Source organism: Rhinopithecus bieti, unplaced genomic scaffold, assembly GCF_001698545.2.
Source record: "Rhinopithecus bieti isolate Rb0 unplaced genomic scaffold, ASM169854v2 scaffold_5924, whole genome shotgun sequence".
Taxonomy (NCBI): domain Eukaryota; kingdom Metazoa; phylum Chordata; class Mammalia; order Primates; family Cercopithecidae; genus Rhinopithecus; species Rhinopithecus bieti.
The window spans coordinates 853,942-877,331 of record NW_016805189.1 but is presented as its reverse complement, the minus strand read 5'-3'; the positions used below and the strand labels follow the sequence as shown (position 1 = coordinate 877,331).

Sequence of the window (23,390 nt, the reverse complement as noted above, 5' to 3'; positions counted from 1 at the left end):
ATGTCTCATTTTGGAAAGTACAAAAATATGTAACAAGATGATTTACAATTTCAAGTCAAAATGTGTAATAGGTTGCTATGATTGTGATTAATCCCTAAAGAGAGAAAAAAATTAGAAGTAAAGTAACATTTTAAAGTAAAATAGATATATTAGAAATTCATCATTGGATAGATTACAAAATGTCTCCTGCCTCTGAATAATAAATATAATTTATTGATTCTCTCTGAATGCATTAGAGAAATAAACCATGTAAAACAATCATTTAGGCTAAGTACATACAGCAAAGAATCAAAATTATTCTCTGCAGCAAGTACTAGGCTGATGGATAATAGCATATACATTCATTTTCATACCTCTTACCCCTTTTAAAAGTATCTCTAAGGAAAGATAGTGGTTATTTTGCTTTCTCCATGTGAAATATCCTGTGCAGTATAGCACATCTGTAAAAGATGTGTGAAAAGTACATTTTTCTATCAGGATTTTCATTCATAGTTAATTATTTCATTTAGCATGAGCAACATTTCCAATTTAACTTGTTCCAGAGATTGTAATATTTACAGCTAATTTCCAGCAAAACATTTAGAAATGGCTCAAAGTAAAATCCATTACTGGTTTTGTCATGTTTTAAAATGCCAAATGCAAATGAAAACCAAGGCAAGACTATATTTTACTTTTGGATCATGTATTTCAGTTCCTTTTTTTTTTTTTTTTTAAATAGGTTTGGTGTAGGTGGTAAGCTTGTAATGTCATTCTTTCTATAAAACACAAGGCAGAAAGGTCTCAGGAAGGAAGAGACATATGTTATTATCTGTCATGACCTTATACTTACGAATCTGGGGACAGATTTGGAGACAGGTCTTCAAGTGACCAGATGGACTGCCATGTTATTTAAGTTGCGTATATTATAATAGCTTCATTTATTTCTTAACCAATGTAACTCACATCTTATCATTTACATTACTGTGTTGCTTCCATTATGGATGGTGTACATTATGTTTTCCCCAAAGTGAACTGACTCCTTGATCTTGTTTATGCATCCTACTTGCATACAGACACATTTTCACATAGGTACTTTCCCATATAAATAGATAACCAGTAGATCTTATAACACATTTTTCTGAGAATTTATGGTGCTTTAAGTTACATCAATTTTTAAAGGGACTCAATAAAGTAATAAAATATTTACACATTTACATTGAAATACAGTCATTTATACAACTATATGAAAAACTATAGCGAGTATAAGTGATATTTTATTGTAATTACCTTCTGACAGTAGGTATAAAATGAAGAAATTCAAAATGATGGAATTAACCTTGAAATTTGAACCAATATAAGCAGTTTTAAAGTGTTAAGAGTTTAATCAGAAATGTCACTGAGGTGGAAAAATTATGCAAACGTAAATTTTAAATGGAGCTTCCAAAAAGGAATAATTTTAAGATAGTCTTGCAAATGTAAGGGGTTGGGATTCCTTAGATGAGAAGTTTGATAAAAACATAAATAGAATAAAGAGTATATAGAGACATTTGCAAGTGTCTCCCAAATAGCATTTAATAAAATATTTATTTTATACCTACTAAGAATTTTGGGTACTGAGAGTTCCAGAGTGGGAGAGAGGAAGCAGCATCAGAAAGAGAATGCCTCTCTGTGGACATGACATGGGCTGACACTCAAAGGAGAAGAAGGAACCAGCCCACTTCTGGAGAGGAGATGTTCCAGGCAGAGGGAAGAACAAGCTTATCAGTCTCAAAAACACATTAAAAGTATATTTATTTTTCACTTTGGGAGGCCGATGTGGGCAGATCACCTGAGCTCAGGAGTTCGAGACCAGTCTGGGCAACATGGTGAAACCCCATCTCTACCAAAAATACAAAAAAAAAAAAAAAAAAAAAAAAAAAAAAAAAAAAAAAAAATTAGCTGGCTATGGTGGTGTGCACTTGTGTTCCCAGCTACTCGGGAGGCTGAGGTGGGTGAATTGCTTGAGCATAGGAGGCAGAGGTTTCAGTGAGCTGAGATTGCACCACTGCACTCCAGACTGGGAGACAAATTAAGATCCTATCGCCAAAAAAATAAAAGTATATTTATTTTAAAACCAAATGCTAAAAGAGTCAAACAAAAGTTCAATTAAAAATCAATATATTTATAAAGTATATATTATCTTCTGAATATAAATACTAAATATGTGTGCACAACAAATAGTATAGTATTTCTCTAGAGAAAACTGAGGAAACATTTCTTAAATGTTTTGGATATAAACCAGGCATAGCTAGGAGTATCTGGATATCCTATATTCTGAAAGCATTTGCTTACAGTTTGCCCTGATAAATGTGCTCTGTCCTTATATTCTCTTGGCCTTTCTTTCTGCCAGTGTCTCATGTTCTGTTCCCATCCCCAGTAAGCTGGAGAGGGTGAGAAGGCCTTACTGTCTCAATTAAAAAGAGGTATAGTCAGCATCACCACTCCACATTTCACAGTTCTGAATACACGCATAGAATCCTGATGAGAAACAGTCCTGCTTCTTTCTGCAGAAATGACTCTGCAGGTGTCAAGAAGAAAGGGTACTGAGCTAGGACAAATGAGAACTTGGTACTGATGTTATTTTGCCAGGATTCATGCTCTCGTGCTCTCTGACCATCCCTGCATGGTCCAAGTAATTCATTTGCATGGACATTAAGCTCCAAATGTCATTGTACATCGTGCCTTCCCATTTTCTAACCACAGGTGCTTACAGATTAGGCTCTTGCTTAAGCTGCCACTGGCTGCTGGGCCATCATCTGTCCCACAGAGCATTATGACAGCTGTACTCCTTCCTTCGATGAAGAATACTTAGATGTTCTTTCTCATCAGTCAAGGTAGCTCACATTCACTTTACAAAGATTATATTACTACTGGCCCTTCATCAGGTGATTTCTTTGTGGTAGATTCTGGTGCCTATCCTTAAGATGTTTCTGCACTGCTAAGGAGACTACAATCCTGAAATTCAACACAACAACCAAGTCTACCAAATCTCTGGCAGGACTACCAAACAGACTCCTAATTGATTTTCCTGATTCTTCCTTTCACCAGATCTCAGTAAGCAAAACAAAGTGAAATTATCAGTTCATTTTATCATTCACTCATTAATTCAGCAAATACCCATAGTATGTATTGAATGTTTTCCATGTGTCAAGTATATGTCTGACAAGTGTCAAAGCTGACTGTAGCAGTTCTCATAGTGTAGTTGGGGAGGGTGTAAGTTACTGTAGTGGATGAGTAACATTCTTGTCTAATTAGCAGCCATTTCTCCCTTTTCTCCTAATACTATCTGGATTTATCTGAGGATATGTTTTTCCCCAAGTCTGACACCATGCCATTTGAGTGGAGCTGATTTTCCCTGCAAATTTGAAGAAGGGGTTGCAGAGACCTAGTTCTAGTCAATCAGAGCACTGGATCCTCTGGGTGTAGTGACTGGTTCAGAGTTGGGGAGTCATTCCCTCAGACACAGCAGGACTCACTCTGAGGCCCTTTGTTGGAAATTTTACAAAGGAAGAAAATCTCCTTCTGCTAGTCTTGGAGCTGGGAGCCTGTAAGGACTCCATGGAGAGAAGCCTGCCTGCCTGGGAATGAGGGTGAGAGGGAGGGAGAGTCTGAGAGGGCTGGAGAGCAGGAGTGTGGGGAGGAGGCTAGGGGAGGGAGGTAGAAAGGAAAGAGAGATTTGTTTGTGAATTCCAATACTTGATCATTTAGATCTAGTTGTGCCCACAGCTGTAAGGACAATGACAGAAGCACTAACAAACCACAAAATGATCATCGAGGAAATCCTCCAACTCTGCTTGGAGCAGCTGGGGAAAGCCGTAGCCACCTGGCACCTGCCCATCCTTCACTATTCTTCAAATGTCATCTCTTCAGAGCAGGCTTTCTCTAGATCCCTTATTTGTCCTAAATAGATAGTGAGCTCACAGATACCAGAGAACACGGATTGGTAATATTATATCTCCTAGTGCTCATCACTGTGCCTGTTAGAGGGAATATACATTATGCCTCCAATAAAAATTCCTTGAGTGTCCCTGTGTACCTAGGCCTCCAGTGAAAGCAGGGGTCTGAACAGGACCCTAACGCTGCCCTGCTTTCAAGGGATTCCCCATAACTAACATGTACAAGGAACCAGCCTTCAGCAGGAAATCTAAAATAATTTGTTCCTTTTCTCATTTTCCCTCCTCCTCTCCTGCTGCCCCCAGCCCTTTTAGTCTTGTTAATCCCTCATCAGAGTTTAATACAAACATCACCATGCCACTTATCAGAAAGCTTTGCCAATTTAGGCCTAGTTTTCCTTGTTGTGTATTCTCAAAATGCCTTGCAATTTCCCTTCATATAAATGAGGGCACCTCTCAACCAGGGGTGAATTTGCTCCTTTCCTGAGATTATGTGACAACATCTGGAGATATTTTTGATTGTCACAACTGGGGAAGAGGTTGCTGTTGGCATCTAGTGGTTAGAGGCCAGGGATGCTGCTAAGCACCCTGCAATGACCAGGACAGCTCCCACAACAAAGAATGATCTGGCCCAAAATGTCAATAGGGCTGAAGTTAAGCACCCCTTATAGAAATCATCACAGTTTAGAGTTATGCATCTAGTTTTTACGCCACTAAACTATGAATTCCAAAAGGGCAGGGACTAAGTCTGTTTTGCATCATTGTATTCCCAAAGACTCACAAGTAGTAGGTACTCAACAATCATTTTTAAAATGCTATCATTAAAGGAATGTTAAATATATTCTCTGAAACAGAATACACCATTCAGGTAATTTTTCTTTCTTTATTGCAAGTATGCATATTAGCATGCAAAATTTAATTTTCTGTTTTCATTTACCATATTCTAGAAACAAAAGTTTTGAATTGCATGGCTGGATTTTGGTTTAATTGAGGAGGCTCTATTTCATAAGAAAATATTTGTTTTAGTACATTAGGACATTCTTGGGAAGTTGACAAGACATATTAAAATGAATGAGCCTGACTGAAGCAGTCGCTCACACTTTGCAGCACATCGTGCTGACAAGCCTTAACGACATAAATGGCATGAAGCCTAACACATGTGATGACCAGCATTTCACAGAGTTATCACAGTGGCATCATTACATTCCTGAAGCAAAAGGTGATACAAGCTCCTATACTTCATCTCTGCTCCCTAGTAACAACAATAAGCTTGGATTCTACTGAGCCATGTCTTGGAAGACTGATAGTTCTAAAGCCTCTAATTATAATCTTGAGTCATAATATTTGCTTGAAAGCTTTAACTCAAATGAACATTCAAATGTAATTTTTCCATAGAAGTCAATTTCTGGAAGAGATACAATGTAAAAACACAGGCAAAAGAATGTGGTTAGTTATTAAACCAAATCTGAAACAATGTACTAAAGTAACACTTAAAAGCATGTTACAAACCACACTGGACCTACTTTCATCCAGAAATGTTTGCTTTCTCCATGAGGGAGTGAATTATTTAAATATACATAAAACCTTCATTTGAAAGAATACCAACCCATTCATCTATTAAATTCCTATGTTGAAATTTTGTGTGAGAAAATACATCAAGATTTTAGTTTCATACAGCTTAATTTTACCTTAAAAAGATCCACAAGCCAGTTTTGATTCTTGTTGTTTTTCCTGAAAGTCTTTGAATCTCTGGTTTTCACTCTACTAAGTATAGGCCAGCGCTTGGGGGGCCTTGAGACACTTTTTTTTTTTTTTTTTTTTTTTTTTTTAATTTTGCAGCTACAATATCCAAGGCTCTTTCTACTAGGTATTGAAGAGAATATATAAAATTCAGAGCTGGGTGTGGTGGCTCACGCCTGTAATCTCAGCACTTTGGGAGGCTGAGGCAGGCGGATCACTTGAGGCCAGGAGTTCAAGGCCAGCCTGCGCAACATGGTGAAACCCTGTCTCTACTAAAAACACAAAAATTATCTGGGCGCATGCCTGTAATCCCAGGTACTTAGGAGGCTGAGGCACGAGACTCCTTGAACCTGGGAGGCAGAGGTTGAGCCAAGATCGTGCCACCACACTCCAGCCTGGGCAACAGAGCAAGACTCTGTGTCAAGGGGAAAAAAAAAAAAATCAGAATCCCTGTCCTCAAATCCCAACTCTCAGTCTCTCTGAATTTGGAATTTTTCCTCTGGTCTCTTCCCTCAAGGAGCTTAAGTTCTTATGGGACAAAAAACATGGACTTTAGAGCTTGATTTGTATAAAAATTTTTTTTGAGTGAAAGAATGAATCGCATTTGACAGGTGAGAAGAGTAAGGCTTGGAGAAGTTAGTTGAAAACAGTATAAAATGGAGGCTATCTTCCTCCGTGCCTTAAGGCCCTTGAGGGCATGAACATGAGGGCAGTGAGCAGAGACTCAGAGTGGTTCAGTTACTCTCTTATGAATCAAAGCAATAGCCTGATTCTGCATCTCATCGCATAGTACAATAAAAGATGCTCTCAAATAGGTGAAAGCCTCCATGGAAGAACTGTCTATTCTTAGGATTTTACTGAGATTACACTGTAGAGAAGAAATGGCCAGAAAGCATTTCTGCAAAACCAAATCTCCATGTTTGTTGGCTATATTTATTGGGATAATTTTAGTAATAATAGATGAGAAAAATAACACTTTTTTTTTGAGACGGAGTTTTGCTTTTGTCCCCCAGGCTGGAGTACAGTGGCTCAATCTCCACTCACTGCAACTTCTGCCTCCCAGGTTCAAACAATTCTCCTGCCTCAGCCAACTGAGAGTAGCTGGGATTACAGGTATCTGCCACCACACCTGGCTAATTTTTGTATTTTTTGTAGAGAAGGGGTTTCACCATGTTGGCCAGGTTGGTCTTGAACTCCTGACGTCAAGTGATTCACCTGCCTTGGCCTCCCAAAGTGCTAGGATTACAGGTATGAGCCATCACAGCTGGCTAAAACTTTCTATTACTCTAATAACAGTAAGCAAATCAGGAAAGCTAATATTTTCTTGGGCATGGGCTTCATTAAAAAAGTCATTGAAGCTGGGGTTATTTCTTATTCATTTTTGTTTCCCACACAGCATCTTGTACATTATAGGCACTTGATAAATATTTGTTCATTGGCTCTGCTTACTGCTCTGATAAAAGAGATCTTAAAGGTGGTATTCAAATAGAACATGAAAACCTACTAATAAAACAATACTATCTATACCTGTTTCAATGAATATAATAGCACTACTAAAGTCATATAGAGTGTACCCGTTTTCATTGCTGCCATTTTCCTCCATTTAGCAAGCATTAAGAAGAAGCGAGATTTCCTTCCCTCTCTCCCTTTTTAATATAATGCCCATCTACCGTCATCATCTGACTTTCTGTGTAACAAAGGGAAAAAGACAAGTGATACTATGCTTATTATTATGGGAGACTGATGACAAATTACAGCATAGTGGTCCTACCATGTGAGTCAGTTGATATAGAAATTTCTATCTAAGCAGAGGATTGTCACAAGGTGAGTATTTTAATGTGGCAGAACTAGAGCAGAACATGTAACACTGAATATGTGCCAAGGATTGGCTGCATATTTTATATGCATTATTTTATTTAAGTCTCTTATAACCCTATGAGGTAGGTATTCCTTCCTAGACAAGCTCATAATGGAAAATAACATATGTGGGACTGTGAAGGGGAGGTGAGAATACTGAGGCTCTCAGGAGCCTGTCTCCTACCAGGGCTTCCCAAGGTGGTGTTCAGCTCCTTGGTTATTTTACCATGGTTCTCATCTTTGGGCCTCTCCCTTATAGGTGTAGAAACTTGCATTATCAGCAAGTCAAGAATGGCCCCATTTCTCAGAGGTGAGAAATGCATCACCAAACTGAGGGGACTGGAGTATGAGACTGGTGGATGTGTAATAAGACATTTGTTGTTACAGGTGTAGAACACTTGCTAAAACAGAACTGCATGGGAGACTCAATAAAACCAGAAGGTCACAAAGCAAGTAGGGAATGGAAACAAAATAAGCTTTATCCAAAGAGATGGCAAAGCCATTGTAATTGGAGCCCTTGGAGCCCTCAGCAACAACCCCTCTCTATCTTTACATCAGGGATGATCTAGCTATTGGGCTTGGAACACTTGAAGACCACTAACTAAGGTACCCCCTCTTCTCTGGATGGTGCCAATGTTTCCTTCTGCGATCCTTTTTCCCATGCTTCCTTCCCAAAAATGAAGGGTTCTTCCATTCTTCCAGTGAGAACCAAATTCCATTCTAATGAGCACTTTCCTTATCGATTTATATAGACACATTTGGTCAGGTTACAGTCAGGTCTTGCTTTTTAAAGTTCTTTGGTCTCATGTTGAGGAAATGGTTCTTAATCTCTTTGGGGTCCTAAACTCTTTTAAGAATGTATTGAAATACAGAGAGATATATAAATTCAAATACATATAATTTTGAGGGATTTCAAGATTCTTAGAAACTCATACTGGAATCCAAGTTTTAAGACCATTGCTTGAGGTAACTGTGCATATTCCTGCTCTTATCCATTAATGTAGTGATAAGGTGTATCAGCATCTATGAGGGACCTATAATCCTTATGAACTGGGATTGATTCTATTTTATAAAGAAAATTGAAGCTCAGGGTATAAGTGACTGGCTTAAGGCCCAGTGAGGGCAGAATACAGAATATGTCAGTCTCTATAGAAGATATAAGAATATCTGTAACTTTTTTCTTTTTTTGAGCAGCATCTCTCACTGTTGTCTAGGCTAGAGTGCAGTGACACAATCTTGGCTCACTCAAGCCTTGACCTCCAGGGCTCAAGTGATCCTCCCACTTCAGCCTCCCAAGTGGCTGGAACTACACGTGTGTGCCGCCATGCCCAGCTAATTTTTGTGTGTGTATGTATATATAAGTGTGTGTGTGTGTATATATATATTTTATATATATTATATATATTAAAGTATTATGAGTATTATATATAATATATATTAGAGTAATATATGTGTATGTGCATATATGTATCTACTACATATATATGTATCTACTACATACACACACACACACACACACACACACATATACAGTAGAGATGGGTTTTACCATGTTGCCCAGGCTGGTCTTGAACTCTTGAGCTCTAGCAATCCTCCCACCTCGGCCTCCCAAAGTGTTGGGATTACAGGCATGGGCTAAAGTGCCCAGCCAAATGTCTGTAACTTTTAAGATCACTCTTTAAAAATAAAAATTTCATCACAAATTCAAAAAATCCAGAAAGAGAAAGTAAGTGGAGAGACAGGGAAATGGCATTTGTGACTTTTGAGTACCTGAAGATGGCCACATTTTTTTTCTTTTAGTCAGTAAAGACATGGATTAACTTGCCACTATCTGCATTTTACAGAAGAATAGAAATTTCCCAAAGTTAAATAACTTGCCCAGATTTCTTTAAGTGACAGAACTAGAATTTGAAGTAGGAAACTAAGAAGTTGTATTTCATAAGCTGTGCTCTTACCCCCTCTGCTATGTGACATCTGGCCACAGCCTAAGCAATTTCTCGCTTCCCTCATCTCTATTGGCAAGGTCTTAACTGAAGTTGCCAAAGGCAGTCAAATAACATTCTTTAAGCACACTTGAGAGTGTGATTGTGCAAAAACACTAAAACTTCAAGTTCAAAAGAGTCAGAGTCCAGGATAACCCTCAGGTGGATGAGAAGCATATGATTCATATCCTTTCCTTCAGTTTTTCAGAGACATAAAATGGTTTATGTTCGACTTCAAGAATGGTCTATCTTTGCATTTTCTTTGTGTGTTGTGTTATATTTCATTAGGCAACGAAGGCTTCTTTTCTTTCCCTCCAGGTAATAAGTAGTGATTTATCACAATCACTTGTCACATTTAACTTAGCATTCATTCCATGAAAAGATTTTCCATACATTTCCAATGTGAAATTTAAATGTTAATGTCCATAGATAAAGAAGTATAGCAGTATGTGTTACTTTTTTTTCCACTATGAAAACCATTTTCAGGAATTTAGACTGTTAAATAATCATTCCTTTTATGAGACTAGCTCTAAAGATACATATAAATTTTGAAATCTATAGTATTACTTGGCAATTTTAGTGCTTTACTTTTTGCAGCCAATCATGGAAGACTTGCTTTTATAGCTTTCTCTGCAGAGTCATCTTAATTATAGGGAAATCCCTTTACAAATGGCTTTCCATTTACAGTGCTTCAGCTAGAATCTAAAGTTGGTTTTATTGGAAATGATAAAAAATTACTCTTCCTGAGACACAGAGTTAAGAATCAGAATTGGAAATGAACTAAGTTCTTTTAGCTTTAGAAAAAAATTTAAATTGATCATATTCTTCCCTTCTAAACAGTTTATCCCAAAGAGGTTTAACACAGTAAAATCTCTTTGATTTTCAGGTACTTAAGAAAATGTTTCAAGGCAAAAGAAGTCATATAGATTACCTAATTCAATCCACACATTTAACTGAATGTGAGTTTCACCCAATTTACAGAACTAGTGATAGAGCCAGGACTAGAACCCCTGCCTATGGGGTATCATTTGTACCATTTAAGCCACACTCTGCTTCCGATGTTGAACCCTTCTTGTGCTTTCTACATAACCCACATGGGTGGGAGAGATCTCTGGCTCCAATAACAGAAATTTCTTTTAGTCGTCCTTTATAGCATCTAGACAACCTGGCATCATATTATTTGTTCATTTGGCTATTGTTTTTCTCCTTCAAAGAATATAAACTCCATGAGGACAAATAATCTGTGACTTTTAATGGTATCTGGCACATAGTAGGACTCAATAAATAACTTGTTAAATGGAATTTCAAATTTAACCTTAAACATTCTTATTTAAAATATATAGTTTGGGCCAGGTGCAGTGGCTTATGCCTGTAATTCCAGCACTTTGGGAGGCTGAGGTGGGAAGATGGTTGAGGTCAGGGGTTCAAGACCAGCCTGGGCAACATAGCAAGACCCCATCTTTATAAAAAAAAAATTAAAAATTAGCTGGGCGTGGTGATATATGCTTGTAGTCCTAGCTACTTGCAGGGCGTGGCTGAAGCAAGAGGATCACTTGAGCCCAGGAGTTCAAGGTTAGAGCAAACTGTGATCATACCACTGCACTCTAGCCTGGATGACAGAGTGAGGACCTGTCTCTAAAAAAAAAGAAAAAAAGAAAAAAAGAAAAAAGAAATAAAATTTATACATTACATTTTACTTCCTAAAATATCCATGTTTGCTTTGACTGGAATTTTAAATAATTAATATCTGAATGTCTTCAGGGAAGAATAATTATTCAACAAGATAAGGAATCATCAAAAGAAAACATGGTAAATTCCATTACATCAAGGGCTTCTACGCAACAGAAAGCCACCATAAAGAGATTGTAAATACCAGAAATCAAGAGAAGAAAATTGCAACACATATAAGAAACAAAGGATTAGTATCCAGAATACATAAATAACTTCTAAAAATCAGTAAGGACAATAAATATCAGTTACCCATTAAAAATGGTAAAAGATATAAACATATTTTAAAGAAGAGAAAACACAAATCACTAATGGCCAATAATGACCAATAAAAGTAAGATCAGCTATTTCACCTCTTTAGTAATCAGGGAAATGCAAACTAAAAACCACCATCATATATACTCCGTCTAATTTAAAGCAGGAACTGAAAGAGACATTTGTACACCCGTGTTCATAGAAGCATTCTTCACAACAGCTTGATGGTGGAAGCAATCCTACTGCTGAGAGATGGATGAATGGATAAACAAAATACTCTGTTTACAAATAACTTACAATGGAATACTAGCCTTAAAAAAGGAAGAAAGTCTTGTCACATACTATAACATAGCTGAACTTCGATGACATTATGCTAAGTGAAATAAGCCAGGCACAAAGGGACAAGTACTGTATGGGTCCATTTCTATGAGGCATCCAGAGTAGTCAAATTCATAGAGACTGAAAAAGAATGGGTGATTACCAGGGGCTGACAGGAGAGGGAAGGGGAATTATTTTTTAATATGTAGAGTTTCAGCTTGAGATGATGAAAGAAAGGTCTGGAAATAGATTGTGTTAACGGTTGCACAACCATATGAATGTACTTAATGCCTCTGAACTATGCACTTAAATATGGTTAAAATTGTAAAGTTTGTTGTGAATGTTTACCAACAACCACAATGAGATATCATTTTATATCCACTAGATTGAAAACAAAAAAAACAAAAATCTAACTTCCAACAATAGCGAGCATCTGTTAATTGCTGCGGACTGAACTGTGTCTCCTATCCACCCTAAATTCATATGTTGAACCCTAACCTCCCCCTACCTTGACCATTTCACAATATGACTCTATTGAAGATAGGGCCTTTAAGGAGCTGATTAAGGTTAAAATGAGGTCATAAGCATGAAGCCCTGATCCAACAGAGCTGGTGTCTTTATAAAACAGGGAGAGACATTAGATCTTGATCTCTCTCTCTCTCTCTCTGTCTCTCTCTCTCTCTCTCTCTGTGTGTGTGTGTGTGTGTGTGTGTGTGTGTGTGTCCCACTCTCTCTCTCTTATCTCTCTCTCTCTCTGTCTCTCTGTGCTATGTGAGGACATGAAGAGAAGGTGGCCATCTGCAAGCCAGGAAAAGAGCCCTCATCAGAAAATCAAATCTTGCTGGAACCTTGATCTCAGACTTTCCAGCCTCCAGAACTGTGAGAAAATAAATTTCTGCTGTCTAAGCTGCGCAGTCTGTGACTATTGTTATGACAGCCTGAGCAAACTAAGTAACAGTGGAGCAATGGGCATCACATGCTGCTGATGGCAGGGGACACAGAACAGCCTGGCCTGATCTAGCACAGCTGCACTGGTGCAGGCCCATAGCCCAGTCAGGCCGCTACATGCTGTGCATTCTAGGGAACCTAGCGTGTGTATAACATGAGACAAGTACAGGGAAGTTAACTGGGGCATCATTTGTATTGGCAAAATCTGGGAACGACCAAAATGTACACTGACAGGAGAGTAGAAAGTGCAAAAAAAAAAAAAAGGTAAGTAATAACTTTAAAAACACAGGACAACCTTACATTTAGGAAGATAAAGGATGATGAAATCTTTGAGGGGTATAGAGGGGCTTAACATGGTTACCAATATTCTGTATTTTAAGCTGTGTGATGGGCATGTGAATGTCTTCTTTTGTCTTCTTTTTTAAAACATGTATGTCCATCTACATACTCTTATTTCACACATCTAGTATATATATTAACAATTAAACTAAATGAATAAAAATATGCAAAACCCAAAGCATATAGCTTAATTTTGTTAATCTTGGTCCAGAATTTTCTGTTAATAATTTTATATCTCTCCTCTTGTTATTTTCATATGCTTTAAAAAAAATTACAGAAGATAAACAGTTAAAGTAATTAAGCTCAACTTAAAAATTTCAACTTCTTATTTTATTCATTCAAAATCTGAGCCCCCTTGGAGCCAATTTTCCTTAAAGACTGTAGAATCCTCTACTGATCTCCCAAGTTCTCCTAGTCTTGCTCAGCTCTGTTACACCATTTTCCAGCATATGTGTCTATCGTATGATAAGGCAGGAGAGAGAGAAATGGAAGGTCATAAATAAACAGAGTGTAAAACTTCAAGTTTCAGGGCATAACTGGGACAGATAACTAAGCAAGCAGAATTCTGATATAATAAATTACTTGAACTGCCTGAAAGAGTCAGCTACATAAATCACAATTTTACCAGAAGTGCTACAAAATCTATGCTGGCTACCAAATGCACTGTGAACACTAAAAACTCTTTTGTATGCTGTCAGCCAAGACTCCACATGGTGTATGTAAAGTCGGAGGGCCATTTAGATATATGCCACAGGCTTCTATACACAATGATCAAGAATAACTTTCCCCTCTCAGAATGAGAATATAGTCGTTCTTATGAAAACAGTTATTTTTGTTACGGCTTGGGGTGAGAGCAATGGCGAGTTGTTAGAAAGAGTGAGAGTAAAAGGTTATGAATGTTGAAACCCCTAAGAAATACCATATTTTGCATTTTATTCCACAAATTATTTTGAGGGTTCTGACGATGTTACATATAACTATTTTAGGTGTACTCACATTTATCACTTTTTTTAATCTGCAATATATACCCTTAATAGGTATTAATTCTCCCATTTTGTACATTAAAAAAAGAGAAAGAGGTTAAATAACCTGCCCAGGGTTACAATGTGAGCAGGTGAGTGTTAAAATTCAAACTTAGTTCTTCTTAATCAAACTCCAGTACTTTGGCCACTGTACTGTTTCTTACTGCCCCACAAAATAGTTTTTATAATGACAGACAAAATAGTTAACAAGTCAAGAGCTAATCAGCCAGGCTCCTTGATTCTTTCCCAAACTAGTTTAAGGGCTTCTCTTACCTTTTTGGCTATATTCTTCCTACTCATTAGTTTTTAGTAAGATAAACCAAGAAATACGAAATCAATTTTGTCAATTTAGGTCCTTCTTTAGAGGTCAGATCATCATGTCTAAGGTGAGTCTTGGGATCTCTCTCTCTCTCTTTTTTTTTTTTTTTTTTTTTTTGGTCTCAGCTTTACATCCTGTAGCTTTACTTGTAACACACACAAAGTGCATATGATATAGTGCTGGCCTACAGCCAGAGTTGTGAGGTGACAGTGCCTGGGTAAAAACCCAGGGACAATACTCAACAGCTCTGGTGCTTTGGGCATTTTACACAACCTCCTTGTGTTTCAGTTTCTTTGTGAAATGGGGGTTGGTTTGGCTATGAGGATTAAACAATAGAATGTATTAGGTTGGTGCAAACCTAATTGTGATTTAACAGCTAAAGCATGTAGTCAATCCTGGCATATAACAAGAGGTTAATAAATGTTTGGCATTACTATTAGTAACAGATCTACATATATACATGTGTAAATATTATATATTTTATAATATATGCCTAATAAATGTTAGGTATTCCTATTACTATTAGTATACGACTGTTAGTAGGGTACTAATAGTATTACTAATCACAGAGTATGCTACTACTAGTGAACTGAGGTGCCATGTAGGGTGGGGAGAGGTGAGCACTGAGGCAGAAAAGGATTAGGGAGATCTTCTAGAAGAGACTAAGCTTGAGTTATGTTTCAAAGGGTGAGCAGAAGTTAGCTAAAGGAAGAAGATGTGTGTATTGGGGGAGGGCATTCCAGGAAAGAGGGAATGGCATTTGTGAAAGCACACAGCATAGAACAGCACAATGAACAGGTTGGATGTGTGAGGGAGAAAATCAGGGACCAATTACAGCACAGTGGGAGGAGCAGAGATCAAATTCAGGTGGATCCATTAAGGACTGGATAGCTAGTGGAAAATGACTCTTTCAGGTAGGTGGGTTGTGAAGAGATTAAACAGTTATTCCAGGAGTTAGAAAGAACCACAGAAAAGAACGATAAATAATCCAGCATAAAATGTCCGTTTGAACTATCATCGCATTCCTAGTTTTCAAATTTTTGAATTTTCTAGTATAAAAGTCTAAAATTTCAGAGATAAAAGTTGTAAAAAACAACTGCTTCAAATATCCTCATTGCCATTTTTCCATTAAAACTTACCACACATGAAAATGAGCAAAAACTATTCTTTCATGACATATGAGCAACTGGATGAATTTAGTACAAGCACAGTTACACTAGTAGAGTTAAAATAGAAGCTGAGACAAGCTCTGAGGAAGCAGAATTAAACAACATCATTCTCTATCCATCCTGAATGACCAGCAACCCCTTGAACATATGCTGTGCCTTTCCACATACCCACACTTCTCTCTAGAATGTCCTTCACTCCTTTCTTTTTGACCTGATATTTTCTACTTGGCCTTCAAAATTCAGCTGAAGGGTCACTTCTCCTGAAACCCCCCACCAACCTTCCAACCAGCTTCAGGTGCTTATTCCCTTGGTCCCAAAGCACCTCATGCATACTTCCATCTCAGCACTTTCTACACTGCAGTTTAATGATTGCTGTTATGCTTATTTGAATTACTACTAAACTATGAAGTTTTTGAAGACAGAGATCACAGTTATTCAGAATAGATAGCAGGCCTGACTCTATCCCTCTAATTCCAAGCACATTACTTAGCACATATTAGTTGCTGAATAAAAATATGCAATTTATTGGTTCAACATCAGACAAACATAGACTGAAAAATAAATTGGTCATCCCTAGAATAACAAGATGCCTTTTAAACAGATTCCTGATTTTTCCATCTCAAAACTACAAATAGATTATATGGCAAAATATCCCAGAGATACTCAAGCTAGAAGAAAAGACTCAAACAACGTCTCTCAAAGTTGATTTTGAGAGTGGTGAGGATGTTTTCCTTCTTATGTCCATTAAAACTCCTTTGGTTTCCAGATCAGTCTACCTTCAAATCAATAGTTATGATTTTTCATTATTGAGAAAGAAGAACAACTCTCACATGCACAAAATAGGCCATTATAGCATTACTGGGTCATTTTCTCCACACACAAGCATAAAAAAACTAAAAGAGAAATATTCTAAGAATTAATGTTTCAAGCAAAAGCCATTCTGGGTTTTGTCATAATCTTTCAAGGGAATTTTCTCTCTAGTTCTCCCAAAGCACATTGACTGTACAAAGAAAAATCACTTGACTTTTAAAGCAAAAACAGACAAAATATGTGTCTGGAAATAGTTCGTAAACCCCATTGGGGGAAAATTCCTTATACAACAAGAACAGAACAACACTACAGTGAATTACACAATGACAAAATCCAATGCAAGAGTGCCAATAACTTTTTCTCCCCAGAGGATCGCCCAAATTTCTGTGCAAATTTCTATGCTAGAGTAGGCTGAATATTAAGTACACATAGTATAGTCATATTTTTCCTCATTTTAGACAAACATGGCTTTATCTGACACGCTGAGGTAGTAATCCTTTAGGATAATTTGCCAATTTAGTTCCATTCACTTAAGTATGCCAGGCTCTGTGGAAATGGTAGTAACCCAGACACTGTTGATGACTCACAGAACTCACAGAAACAGATGTCTGCAGTCAAATGTGAGCACAAAGATCTGCACAGGTGCTACCACTACCCGGGGCAAGAGAAGCTAAGTCAGCCAGTGGGGGCCTTGACAAAACCATGTGGGACATCCGAGGGGAGCTTTAAGGGATGAGCCTAAATAAGTCAGACTGGGAGGGGGGGATCCTTGGGGAGTGGTGGGCCTGGATCCCTGATCACATTCTTATTTAGTTTTTAAATTTTTGAATTTTCTAGTATAAAAGTCTAAAATTTCAGAGATAAAAGTTGTAAAACATACCTGCTTCAAATATCCTCTTCGCCATTTTTCTATTCAAAATTATCACACATGAAAATGAGCAAAAGCTATTCTTTCATGACACATGAGCAACTGGATGAATTTAGTGCAAGCACAGTTACACTAGTAGAACTAAAATGGAAGCTGAGACAAACTCCGAGGAAATGTTATTTCTTTGAATTAATATAAGTTAATTCAAAATAACCCTGAGAATCTTGTAAAGACCTGGAGGGATTCCCAAGGGCATTAATTCTGTGGGTCACCTCTTTCTCTTACCTTCACCATGCCTTATAAGGATCGCAGTGCTACCATCACCTAGCACTGTTCAGATCACATTCCTACTGAACATGTGCAAAGTAGAAATAAGCATCACCTTAAACGTGAAGGACGGAGTAACAGTTTTTATAACAGCCATACTGCCAATAGAAAGGGTATCCTGAATGGAAAAAATAAAGATCATAGTGTTGTAGACTGCTTTATTCTTCAACAGAATTGACTGTGTGCCCTCAGTGCCAAGTTACAACGTGAATTACAATGCTAAACAAGACACAGAGCTTGGATGACCTTATCAATCTCGTGGGGGAGAGAAGCCAGTGGACAGGTTCTTACAATATAGTGTTAAATGCCATCCTAGGGGATGTTACAGGTGCCAAGAAAACACAACAGGAACAACTAAACCAGACTTTGCAGGGAGGAGGGTGGTGCTGGGAAAGTGACATCTAAATCAAGGCTGGAAAGAAGGGTTTACAGAAGAAAAGGGGGATGTAGAGGACAGCACTCCAGCTAAAGGGAACAGCATGTGAAAGGCAGGGAGGCACCACGTGCCTGGTGAATTCCATGGGCTAGCAGCAGGTCAGGACTGCTAGAAAGGAGTACAGTGGAAGGGGAAAGAGTGTGTGTGTGTGTGTGTGTGTGTGTGTGTGTGTATGTGTGTGTGTGTGTGGTAGGGCAGAGATGAGAAATTGAAGCTAGACTGTTAAGTAAGAGCCAGGTCACCAATAAGACTATATTAAAGAGTCGGAGCCTTATCCCCAGGATGATGGGGAGCCATCATGGTGTCTTCAGCACACAAATGACAGAAGCAGATTCCTGCTTTAGGAAGAACCCTATGGATGCAGGGTGGAGAATGGGTTGAAAGGGATCAGGGAGGGCCCAGAAGGGCAGTTAAGAATCTGATCTAAGTAATCCAAAGACTAATGTTTGCAAATTGTGAACAATGATTCTAAAATCCATTTGGAAGGATAAATGAGTAAGAATAGGCATACCTCCTTCCTAACCCTCTACCCCATCCCATCTAAGATATTAAACTTATTTTAAGACTAATGTAATTAAAATGCAGTGATAATAGTACAGAAATAATGCAGATGAATCAATGGAACAAAAAGTCAAGAAGTAAGCCTAAGTATATATGAGAACTCAGGTTATTATAAGGGAGGCAAGTGGAATTGTTTTTTAAAATAAATTAGGCTTTGACCATATGTAATAACAAAATATATTCTAGACAAAGATTTAAATACACAAAACAAAGTAAAGGCAATTCATAAAAGAAGACAAGCAGATGCAAAATAAACACAGATACCAATTATTACCCAGCAGATTGGCAAGGGTTAAAGAAGTTCATAACCCAGTTCATAATCCAGGGGCACTGAGATTATGGGGAAACAAGGACCCTTCCCTACATTGGTAGGAGTGTTTAAATAGGCACGTCCTTTCTGGAAGACAGTTTAACAAAATGAACCAAAACTTTTAAAATGTGCATTCTGTTTCACCCAGAAACTCTATTCCTAGAAATGCATCCTAAGGAAATAACTAGACAGCCACTCAAACATGTATGTGGCAATAGTAACATTCTGAACAATAAATACATTAGTGACAACCAAAATGTCTTGACAGAAACAATGAAATATTATAGAACCACTTAATGTAAAGATACAGAACTATTTTAATGACATGAAATGATAGTCACAAGTATCAGTACATGAATAAACGAGGTTATAGCATGGTGGGGATAGTACAATTCTGAAATACATATTTGCCTAGAAAAAATGGAAATTTATATAGAATTATTAATAATAGTTTAGTGTTAGAATTATGATTGGCTTTGGTATTATTAATTATTATTATTATTATTATTATTTTGAAGCAGACTCTTGCTTTGTCACCCAGGCTCTTAGTTTACTGCAGCCTCCACCTCCCTGGCTCAAGCAGTCCTCCCACCTCAGCCTCCCCAGTAGCTGGGATTACAAGTGTGCACCACCATGCCCAGTTAATTTTTCAATGTTTTGTAGAAATAGGGTCTCACTATATTGCCCAGGCTGGTCTCGAACTCCCGGGCTCAAGCAATCCTCCTGCCTCATCCTTCCAAAGTGCTGGGATTACAGGCATGAGCCACTATGCCTGGCCTGGTTTCTGCTTTATCCTTACGTATTTTCTGAAATTTTCTTGCCATATGTATTAGGCCATTTTCACACTGCTGATAAAGACATACCAGAGACTGGGAAGAAAAAGAGCTTTAATTTGACTTACAATCCCACATGGCTGGGAAGGCCTCAGAATCATGGTGGGAGGAGAAAGGTACTTCTTACACGGCAGCAGCAAGAGAAAATGAGGAAGATGGAAAAGCAGAAACCCCTGATAAACCCATCAGATCTTGTGAGACTTATTCTCTACCACAACACATGATAATTATGGGAGTACAATTCAAGATGAGATTGGGGTGGGGACACAAGGCCAAACCATATCACCATGAGTACATATCACTCTTATGATCAGAAAAAACATATAGTGTTCATTTTTCTTTTCGTGAAGAAGTGCCAAGAATAACATTGATGGTGGAGTTAACAACTTGAGAAAAACCAGGGAAAGAGCAATTGCCTGTATCACATTTCAAGTCATTAACAAGTGCCTGCTCCACAGCCTCTTCTCTGTGGATTCAAAAGAAAAACTGATACAGAAAAACTTTCTACCACCAAACCTCAAAAGAGGATTGAAAATCCTTATCAGGAAAACCAGCAGTATTATTGAATAGATTACAAAATATTTTGCACTTCAGTTGCGCAGGTAGACACTTATACACCACTTTCACTCTCAATCCCCATATCACATCTCTGCATTTATCAAACCATGTCAAATATTATAACCAGATAGCATAAAGAAACATGGTTTTATCTTATGTAGGACTCCGTTTGACTTGCAAGAATTCTCATTTACTCATTTAATTCTATTTTTGTAATTATGAAAGAATAAAAAGCTGTTTCATCTATTTTAATTTTGCCTATCAAGTACAGCATACAATACTATGGTAAATGTTTTCATAATAGTCTAAAATCAGTAGCAACAAATGTCACCTTAGTTTTGTAATGTATAATTTTTCAATACTCTTGTTTAGCTTAGCATACAGTCTTTAAAAGACCACGTTTAGTGGAAGAACAGGCATTTTTACTGGTGGTAATAGTACTTCCACTAATACAAATGAGTTATTATTAGAGGAATTTATTTCCCCAATGGCTTTATGGTCAATCAGCCACAAATTCAGATTCACACCCAGTTTTAGTTTTATAATGGTATTTTTTCAACTTCTACAGAAAACAATTTTAAATGAGAAATACTGAAATACTGGAGTGGGCTAATTGAATTTTTCTGCCATCTGCATCGTATCGAGTTTTTAAATTATGGAGCTCATATAGTTCAATCTCCTCATCTTATTGACAAGGAAGCTAAAGCCCAGAGAAAGTTAAGCAGTTCTTCTCATATCTCAATAGTCATTAACAGATTGGAAAACAGACCTTAGGTTGCCTGTCCTCTATTATAGTGTTTTCTTCACTGTGCTACAGAAAGTCTGAGGACCTTATACATGCAACAATTTACAGAATGTTCTCTCATTCATTGAGCTCCCATAATAACCATGTTACTATTACTATTATTATTCTCATTTTACAAAGGGATTAACTTTGGCTTGGAGAATTTAAGTGACTTTGTAACACTTTCAGTCATGAAGTCCAATGCTTTAGATTCCAAAGCCAGAGCTTTGCCACTCAAATCAATGCTGGGATGTGTTTTCTGTAATTAACTCCCATTAAAAGCAATTCATTGCTGGAAAAGTTTTGGAAGTATAAAATTATATAATAATCTTATAAAAAGATTCATAAATTTCAAGATAATTATTTTCCAAGAAAAAAATCTTTTAGAGTATGTATCTTCTCAAAGCATCAGCTTTCTATAGATAATTAAAAATCAAACTCAGAGAATAATGAAAGCTTACCACTATTTGACTTAGCAAGAAATTCAAGAGGACTCTGATCCAGGTTAACCTTTGTATCGTTAATATCAGGAGGCTCATAGTTTAAGTGAAAATCATCAACGTAAGCATCTAGGGCTTCGGAGGCAGACAGATACAGGTTTTCTTTATACTGTATGGAGCCATCAGTATTAAACGATATGCTGTTCAGTATTAAAGTTGCTGGAAGATAAGATTCAGAAGTGCTAAACTGATGTTTCTTAACTGACTCTGCCATGGCTTTCTCACAATGGGCCACAATGTCCATTCATCTTTCAAGAAATTCTAAACACAAAAAAAGGTACGTTAAGTTTTCAGTTAAGTAGGAATGGATACTACTACTCATGGAATCCTTGCTAATCTTTCATGTGTAATTACTTATAAAAATGAAATTACTCTTTATCTCCCTTTGTGTTTACTTGACTTTCAAGCAATGTTCATTGATTGATAGATGATTAGTTTCATTGGCATGACTGCAAGTATAAACCATGTTTCAGAAATATATTTGGGGGAAGGGCAGGCACGGTGGCTCATGGCTATAATCCTAGCACTTGGAGAGCCCAAGGCGGGTGGAAAATTTGAGGTATAGAGTTCGAGACCAGCCTGGCCAACACGGCAAAATTCCATCTCTATGAAAAATACAAAAATAAGCTGAGCGTGGTGGCACGCACCTGCAGTCCCAGTGACTTGGGAGGCTGAAGCACAACTGCTTCAACCCGGAACATAAGCCTTGCTAGGTGACCATATAAGAGAGGTACTGCTTTCCTTTGTTTTCAGTTTTACTTGATTAAATAAGTGTTTTGGAATCCTGAGATATTTTTATTTGCTACCTTAAAAGAGGGCAATCCTCCAGTATCACATTCTAGCTTTCATTCCCTTCACCTGTCCCCACCCCATTGATGGGATAAGGAAAGTCACATATAAGTTCAAGATGAAAGCAACAGAGGGCCCTGGCATAATAGTGATGGCAAGTAGAGACCAGGTATGAGTGCTGAAAGGAGTAGAATTCAGGGGAGAGGGTGTCCTCTGATGTGCTACTCTGGCTTTGGTACAGGAGTTCAGCAGCTGTAGACCTCTTTATTCTCACCTTATGTCAATCACTTACTCTTTGCAAAAACTACAAAAGGTTGGTACAATTAGTACCCTCATTTTCCAGATGAGAAAATGGTGGTACACAGAGATTAAGTAACTTGTCCAAAGCTGTAGACTAGGGAAGCAATAGCCAGGCTGAACTCCAGCTGTGGATTCCGAGTCTGAACTTAACCATTGTGCTAGACTCCCACCTTATGTGTGCAGGAACTGCCCAGATGACCTGTGACCCTCTAAATGTTCACCACAAGTTATGTGCGTCAATGTCTGCCAAAATTGGGTGCCGAGGTTCTGTGGTCTCTAATTTTTCCAATATGCTTATTCACTGGTATGTGGGGGGCGAAATGCCATTCATGTGACAATAATATACACATCAGTACCAAAGATTAAATACTTACTTTTTCAGTCCTTTGAAATTTAGGTGGACATGTTGTACTTTCAGAATGTTACATTATACGACATCATAATACCTAAATTTTGCATCTGTGGAATATTTTTTAGTTTCCTCTAATGTACACAGAAGCTTTTGAGAATCAGAAGAAAACTATGAATCACCTTCCCACAAAAATGCACTTAAGCAGACACAGAGGCAATGGGTTCCAGGATTCCTGAGGCTTGCTCATGGTCCGCCTGCATCTGAATTCTAGATTAAGAACTTTTGTCTAAAAAAATTGGTAGCAGTGAAGAGAAAGGAAGAGAAAGAAGGCTAACCAGGAAAAGAAAAATAAGATCCCTATTAGGGATGGAACA

The 23,390-nt window shown here is 37.7% G+C and overlaps 1 protein-coding gene across 3 annotated transcripts in view; it reads right to left on the bottom strand.

The window, feature by feature from the left end:
• Nucleotides 1-23,072, bottom strand: part of GRIP1 (glutamate receptor interacting protein 1) — a 298,768-nt gene extending 275,696 nt beyond the window's left edge. For all 3 annotated transcript variants that reach the window (XM_017871570.1, XM_017871572.1, XM_017871571.1), the window contains exons 1-2: nucleotides 23,039-23,072; nucleotides 21,537-21,836 (exon numbers count right to left, since the gene is read on the bottom strand). In XM_017871570.1, coding sequence (XP_017727059.1) covers nucleotides 21,537-21,819 — 283 coding nt within the window. In that variant the 5' untranslated portion in view covers nucleotides 21,820-21,836; nucleotides 23,039-23,072. The remainder of the gene's footprint in view (nucleotides 1-21,536; nucleotides 21,837-23,038) is intronic.
• Between the last annotated feature and the right edge of the window lie 318 nt (nucleotides 23,073-23,390).